The 8,411-nt window shown below is 41.6% G+C and overlaps 1 protein-coding gene across 1 annotated transcript; it reads right to left on the bottom strand.

Moving 5' to 3' along the window:
* On the bottom strand, positions 1–798 carry LOC148149020 (putative G protein-coupled receptor 139). The gene has a single exon (XM_087991734.1). It carries the CDS (start codon positions 796–798, stop codon positions 1–3), a length of 798 nt encoding a protein of 265 aa, XP_087847860.1.
* Positions 799–8,411: the final 7,613 nt, after the last annotated feature.

An 8,411-nucleotide genomic window follows, 5' to 3' on the forward strand; every position in this document is an offset into this window, starting at 1 on the left:
CTATCGTTTAATGGAATTCTGGATAATGATGAAGGGATATTTCACAGTATTCAGCATCTCCTCTCTGAACTTCCTCTGTGTGACTGCGTAAATAAACATGTTGGTGCAGGAGCTGGATAACTGAAGCATTGCTCCCATGATATCTCCCACCCAATATCCAGCTGGTGCTCCAGTGTACCATCCTGTAATTCTTTGAACTGCGAGACTTATAACACGAGTGATCCATAACAGGATAAAACTGCCCGATATGGCAAAGAGCAAAATGATGCATCTTCTTCGATTCTTCATTTCTGGATCATTCGGCTTATCCCTGTTTTGTTGTCCTCTCAGCTTCCTGCGGACTGCACTAGCCAGAAGGATGTGTCTGATGGTGACAGCATTGAGCAGCAGGATCAGGAAGAAAGGGAGCACTGGAGTTAAAATACGATCCCCCCAGTCAAAAGCTAGCCACACAAGGTAGTAGAAGCATTCATAGGTTATTTTGCAATAGTATGGTTCATATTTAAAATACAATGGTATTTTGTTTAATAAACTCAGTAAACTGACAGTTGTGATAATGACAGCTGCATTTCTCTCGGTGCAGAATTTTCTCTTCAGTTTCTGGAAACAAATAGCCACCATCCGGTCAAAGGTGAAGGTGACTGTGAGCCAGACTGAGCTACTTACAGCTGTGGAACCAATAACGTCTCTGATGCTACAACCAGGAGGGTAGTAGAAGAATACAATGCGTAGATATAAGTAATTCATCTTGTCCAGTATGACCTGAATAATGACCACCAGCAGATCTGCAACAGCCATAGCGATCAGGTACCAAGTGACACCTTTAGAAAGACCACACTTCCCTCGTGATAGTGTCAGGATTGCAATTAGGTTAGCTGTAAATGTTAAAAAAAAGGTCACACCAAACTTTACCATGAAAATGTGAGTAAATAGTGGAAGCAATAAAAAGTTACTATTGTACAACTGACATGAAATAAACAGGCTGAAGATATTGTTCAAATGGATCAATAGGTCAGTTTCTCAATTAACAATGAGAATATAAGATTAGATTACATTAGATTACATTACAGTGTGGAAACAGGCCCTTCGGCCCAACAAGTCCACACCAACCCGCCGAAGCGAAACCCACCCATACCCCTACATTTACCCCTTACCTAACACTACGGGCAATTTAGCATGGCCAATTCACCTGACCCTGCACATTTTTTTTTTTTTTTTTGGACTGTGGGAGGAAACCGGAGCACCCGGAGGAAACCCACGCAGACACGGGGAGAACGTGCAAACTCCACACAGTCAGTCGCCTGAGGCGGGAATTGAACCCGGGTCTCAGGCGCTGTGAGGCAGCAGTGCTAACCACTGTGCCACCGTGCCGCCCATATAACTTGGACAAAATTATAAAGCTTGTTTTGGGTAAGTGCAAGTTGTGTCAAGAGTTTTTCAGGGATTCTTGCAGTGCAGCCCCATGACTTTTCCCTCCATATCTCACTAAATACACCTCATTAATGACCCATTCCTCTCCTAGGTCATCCCTCACTTTCAATTCTATTCCTAACCTCCCATATTCCATTCCCAGAAAAATGTAGCACTCAATGGATGTCCATGGACTGATTGATACCCCTTGTGGCTGAGCTAACTTTAAAATCCCACAGTGCACCTGGGCAGGCTCTGTCAGTCCAGAGCACCCTGCATGGTGGCTGAGAAAAGGCACCATTGGTTTACCCCTGACATGGCAGACATGGGGAAATGGGCACTCCAATGAAGGGGCATCTTTCCACTTTGCTTCAATGGTGCAAACTACATCTGAATATAATGGATCCTCACTGAAGCTTGGAAATAAATGAAACAGGTGCTGGAAATCAATAAATACATACTTATCTAGAATTTAATTCCATCGGTAAATAAATGCAAAGACATTGACTGGAGCAAATTGACCCTGTTTGGCTGCATGCCCAAAGTGATGGAGAGACTATGAATAAAATAAGGATAAACATCAGGAATGTTTATAATCAACAACATTTGAAATAAAACTGTAAATGTATAAGTATGCAGCAAATATTATCCCAACAAGTTACATTATCAGAGCAGTTAAACCAGCAACAGTTACAATAACTCACACAGAACTCCAGTGACCCCAAGGATGGGATAGAAAATGGGTTCAATATCAAAGAGCAGAAACATTAGATCCACCAGATTCATGTTGAGTGGTGAATTCGAGTGTCCTTCAGCATCAAACAGGTTTCATTAACACTCTGAGCTCACTCAGTCAGTGAAGCCATTTATGAATCCAGGTGAGTGACACTCACTGAGCCCAGGAGGCTTATGTAACCGTTGTAATTAGTTCCAGCCACTGGAGCAAACAGATTACATCACTGAGTATAATGTATAGTGGTGAAGAAAAACAGAACTGATTTACTGACACTCGATAAGCCACAGGCCAAGCACTGGAGTAGAAACATTAAAATTATAGAACTGGAGGCAGGAAAATGACCACTGAACTTCTCAGACCTGCCCTGGCTCCTGTCAGAATGATTCACTCACACCCATTTCTCTCTCTCCTTTCCCCATATCCTTGTCCCTTTGAGAAACATTTCATGGATTCTCCTTCCTGTTGGATGCTGCAAACTCGAACAACCTTTGTCTCTGTGTGTTCATGTGTGTGTGGATATAATCTCGTGCTCTCAAACCTGCACAAGATTCCTCAGTGCACATTTAGAATGGAAGCTGCCGTTGAAAATTTGTTACAATGTAATCTCTAACGAGCGGGTGTGATATAGGGTGAGAGATTTATGAACAGAGGCAGATGTGAATGAACAAGATTGAGCTGAGAGTAATCACAGAGTGAGGCTGACACAGAGACAGGAAGGAATGGAGTGAGGAAGGAACAGAGGGAGGAGGGATTGGGAATGACACGACAGAGGAAGGAGTATAATCAAAATGGAGGACAAAGTTCATGGTCTGAAAATGTTGAACTCAATGTTAAGTGCTAAAGGCTGGAAAGTACTGAGGCAGAAAATGAGGCTTGTGTTGGGCCTCCCTGAAACATGACAGCAGGTCTTCGACAGTAACATTAGAACGGGAGCAAGATGGTTCATTAAAATGGCAAACAAACAGAAGATCAGGATTATTCTTGTGGACAAAGCAGCAATGTTCCTCAAATCAGTTACCCAGTCTGTGTTTAGTCTCATTAACGTAAAGGATTCTACAATGTGAGCAGCAAAATCAGTAGATCAGATGGGAAGAAGTACAAGGGAATCTGCTGTTCCCTGGAAAGGTGTGTTCTGGACCCCGGGCTGTGAGGAGGGAGGGGATAGAGGGCAAGTATTACACCTTCTGCAATTACATGGGAAGATACACTGTGGGTTCCTTATGAAGGGAGGGGGTGGTTAGGGATTGATAAAAGTGTGACAGGAGTGACGGAGAAATGGACCAGTGTGTTGTAGATGGAGCAGCTCAAATGGAATGTTGCCCATGGTGAGGTGGGGTAGATGTGTTTGGTGTGACTGGAAGGGGTGGAAATAGTGAGCGATGGACACAGTCACTGGTAGGGTGGAATATGAGGACAAGGGGAATCCTCGGGAGAGAAGGGGATGGGATTAGTGTGGAAATGTGTGAAATGAGTTCAATATATGACCGAGGACCCTTTCAACCGTGGGGTGGGGAGTTATCGGTTGAATAAAAGGGAAGACCTGTCAGAGGTACCTTGGTGGAATGTGGAATAATCAGAACAGATGTGACGGAGATGGAGAAACTGGGAGAATGGAATGGAATCCTTCTCACGTCCTGCTTCCTGTGAGGACTCCATTCCATTTTTGCACATGCTCAGTAGCTGTCCTTAGAGTAAGGATAGAATGAACCATTTCCACCATATCTCCCTGCAGGTATTTATCACCATGGATTGTGTACATTATTTACACAGACTGGAGCCCTCCCTGAATGATGAGGGCCTACGTTTGGATAATCCATTGAGATGTCCAGAGAGGACCTTCTTGACGTCAAGACAAAAACTCCCATTTTCCAATTAAATGTTGAACATTGAGAAGGGGTTCTAACCAATGAGCAGTGAGAGATCAATTTGTATAGATGATCATTCATTATCACCCTCATTATTATTTAATTTCACCTCAATGGTTTGCAATTTCTCTTCTCCCACCTGCTGGATAGAAACGAGAAACCAGAAATGCCTGACATGAAAGTCAGAGCAGGTGCCTGGTGACTCTACCTCACTGTTCCATCGTGGACATTGGGCGCCAACATCTCAAGGTACGCTCCATGGGCAGTGTCTGCACACACCCCATATCCATGCACCTTGGTATGAAACACATTCCAGCCTCGCTGCATCATTATGGTCCCTCTCCAATTCACATGCTGTATGGCTCTGCCCTTCCATACTGCAATTTGGATTGCACTGGCACCTTTCATTGGAATGTTGTTGTAATTTTACACACAAACAAGCTCAGGGATTGGCCCAGGCTGTATCTCAGGGCTGTTCACCTGCTCTCTCAGCACTCACGGAACCTACTTGGATGCTGACAGCTCTGCCTTGTGTTGCCATTTTGTGCTTTGTCCCCTCGGCCAGAGCTAAAGGCTGATGACACTCTGTCCTGCCTTACCTTTTAGTGCCGGCATAAATCCAGGGCCTTAGAAGAAGGACCAAATATTTTAAAAGGAAACCATTGGACACCTTTTGTAAACACTGTTTATCTAGCTGTGTGTTCCAACAGTGTGATGACAAACTGGAACTGAGGGGTTGTTGACAAGAGAAACTGATGAGGTTTTCGACAAAGGACCATTCATCGATGACAACGATCCTCTGCCTGCTGACAACGATGTGATTGGTTGTCAGGGAGGTGGACAGGTCAGTTGTGGGTAAGGGAGAGAGACGTCTGTCAGACCAGAAGAGAAACCAGCAGATCTGCAACAGCCAAAACCTCACTCTCTGTCAGTTCTCTGCAAGAAGCCACTTTAAATCTGAAGAAAACCAGCTTACCTTTCCTTGAAGCAGATGCTGCAAGTTGTGCCTTTGAACTGCTTGTGTTAGAGAATTTTCAGCAGTGAACCAGCCACTCTGTGCCTCTTCCAAACCAGTGGAAACATTCAGGGAAATGAAGGTGGAGGAGAAATATCAGCCAACCCAACAGATCTTGGGAACTAAAACTACAGAAATTTGCCCAGTTTTTCATCAGCCCACCTAATTATTTTGCTCTGTTTATGATTGACTGTCTGTCCATACCTAAGTTTACAAAGGGTCAGAGTTTAATTTGCAGAGTTTACTGAATTTACTTGAATTGTTTCCCTGTAGCCAGAATCTAATGAATTGTAATAAATAATGATTTCCTGTTCAGTGATGTAACCTGGTCCATGACTTCTATCAACCCGCATCTGAAAATCAGGTGGTTTCGTGATTTTGTATATTTCCGTTTAAAACCTCATCTTTTGTGAAAACTCCAGAATAGCAGGACTTGATTTCCAGTGTGTTACCATGGTGAGGGATGACAAAAGACTGATTGACAAATTGTGGCATTGTGGTCCATAGTTAAAGATGACTACATCTGGTATCCCACACATGATATTTAAAGAGGCTAACACAGTCCATGAGAATAGTCAATTCAGCTTCTGTAGCTGAACGTGTCAGAAATAATAAGCCATGACAACGAGGAAGATCAGCCTCTGACCTTAGAGAGAGATCAATGCTAAGAAGTTCCCATTATTTTCTGGAAAAGAGCAGGGTCAAAGATGTTCTTTCCCCTCCTGTCCAAGAATGGCACAGACAGTTGGAGATCACTGTCTTGCAGGACCAGGGCATGTTTGGTCATTATTCTTGTTGCTGTGCTCTCCCTCAGTACTTGGAAATAACGAGATGTCTTTGAGTACATCTTCTGTTGAATGTCCTGAAGGGGACGCCAGTCCCTGTAGACCAAAAGGTGATTCAAAATACTGATAGGACAGTGTTGTTCAAAATACTTCTGCAGTGCCAGGTTTTAAGAAATACACTCACCTATTTATATCCCTTTTTAGTCTCCCTATGTCCTCTTCACAAATTACGTTCCAATCCCGCATCGTGCCAGCAGCAAATATAGCTACCATGCCCTCATTCACTGCATCATCTCTATTGCTGCATTTTAAACAGTTGCAGCACCTGCACTGATCCCTGTGGCACACCACTCATTACCTCTTGCTACCCAGAAAATGATCCATTTATGCTGACTATCCACTTCATGTTATTTTACTAATCTTCTGTGCATGCCAATACATTGCTTCTTGCACTATAAAGCTTTGCTTTGCACAATAACCTTTGACATGGCACTTTCTCAAATGCCTTCTGAAAATCTAGACATAGGGCAACCCCCTTTATCTCGAGTACATGGTGCTTCTTCAAAGAACTGCAATATATTGGGGAAACACAAAGTCCTTTTTCACAAAACCCTGCCTGATTAGCATAATTTCTCCAAGTCCACTGCTGTAACATGATTAATAATAGATTCTAATACTTTCCTATGACAGATGTGAGCCTGATATCCTTGTAGTTTCTTACAATCTCCTTCCCTTTTTAAATAATGATATTACATTTGCTCTCTTCTAATCTCGTGGAACCTTCCCAGAGCATCGGTGATTTTGAACGATTTAGCATAAAATGTCTCACTAGCAACTTATTTTCAGATCTGAGATTGAGGTTCACCAGAACTCAGGGATTTCTGAACCCAGAGTTCCAAACATTTGCTCAGTGACGCATTTCTGGAGCTTTCACCTTTCTTGAATTCTTCCTTCCTTTTAGTGTCCCGATTGCAACTATATTTAATCATGTTAATTGTATCATCTACATTGAACTCTGATGTAAAATACCTGTTCAATTCATCTGCCTTCTCCTTACCTGCCTAGATTCCTCTTCTATGGGAAAAACTTCCATTTTGCCAACTCTTGATGTTAAAATTTCTCTATAAAGACTTATTATCTGTTTTTATATTTTTAGCTATCTTTCTGTTATACTCTAACTTTTCCCTACTCATTAATCTCTCCATCATACTTTGCTCTTTTTAATATTTCGTCCAGTCCTCTGAGCTGGTTCCCATCTTTGTGCAATGATATGCTTTTCCTTTCAGTCAGTAATACCTTAACCTGTTTGAGTTACCCTCAGCCTCTCTTGTTGGATTGTGCCTATTATGTATATTCTGAAGTATCCCCTTACACATCTGTCACTGAATTTCTGTTGATCTCCCACTTTCATAATTTGACACTTCAATTTGTCACAACTCAGCTGGGAGGAGAGTGTGGATAATTGTGTCTCACTCTTACACAAGTTGTTGCAAAGTATAGAAATGTATGAAATCCTAATGAGGCCAAATTTGGTGAGCAATGATTTGCCTGACTGACTGCCACTCACGACAAAAGCAATTCCAGCCGGGTTTTCTCATTAACAGAAAATAACTCATTTATTGTAACACACAACTTTATCAAAAACAGAGAAAAACAAAAGATTAATAATCAACTACTCTGCAATTTAAACTACATCCTTTAAGACATCAAATATACACACTCAATCATGATAAAGGCAGATAGAAGATAAATGGTTAAACTTGAAAAATGTGGGTGCAAAAAGGACATCAACAGGGCAAGCAAAATGCAATAGATCAGAAGTCTAGATTATAAAGTGGAAGCCATTCTCTCACAGAGTTTTTAATTTTAACTACAATTATATCCCATTTTAGTCAGTTGACAGTGATTCTTTTATTCAATGTTTGATCAGATTAATCTTCGACATTTCTTGTGTTGTTTTGTTTTAATTTTAAGCTTATTTTGACATCTTTTCCAACACTGAAAAAAGGAAAGAGAGAAAGGGAGATGGATACATTCTGTCTGCAAGCTCTGGAAGATTCTCACTTCAGTTGCTGCCCTGCCTTCTATAATAAATTGTTAGCACTCTTCACCTTATCCAGTCAGAAGACTGTTATCATGCAGTATTTCTTCAACTCAAAAGATTATCATATCACTTAATCTCAAATACTACCCTCACTGCTTCAAACAGCCACATTGTATCACACGGATCAAAGATATGCAACACCCAATTTTTATGTTGCAAAAATCTCCTAGTATTTAATTTATAGCAGTTCAACTTCAAATTTAGTTGATGTTGTGTGAACTTTTACAACTTTAGCTAGCCTTGCTTTCACATCCACGTAATTGCTCTTAATTCAGTTTAAAATACTTGTCTTTGACTCATTCCTTCTTCCCTCAACTTTAAGTCACATTGTGATAGCTGTGACTGAGATATACATTCTCACACCTTCTGATTTTCCAGTCTATCTGTAGATTACTGTCTTGTCTTATGACCACTGTACCTTTCTGACAAGGTTCCCATTGTTTCTCCTTTTGTACACCATCCTCACATGTGGTTATTGTCCGGGGCCTGTACACCA

Source organism: Chiloscyllium plagiosum, unplaced genomic scaffold (genome assembly GCF_037043375.1).
Source record: "Chiloscyllium plagiosum isolate Xiang-an unplaced genomic scaffold, Cpla_swu_hap1 HiC_scaffold_10, whole genome shotgun sequence".
Taxonomy (NCBI): Eukaryota; Metazoa; Chordata; class Chondrichthyes; order Orectolobiformes; family Hemiscylliidae; genus Chiloscyllium; species Chiloscyllium plagiosum.

Coding starts and splice junctions, on each gene's coding strand:
- LOC148149020 (XM_087991734.1), bottom strand. CDS start 798: ATGGCTGTTGCAGATCTGCTGGTGGTCATTATTCAGGTCATACTGGAC.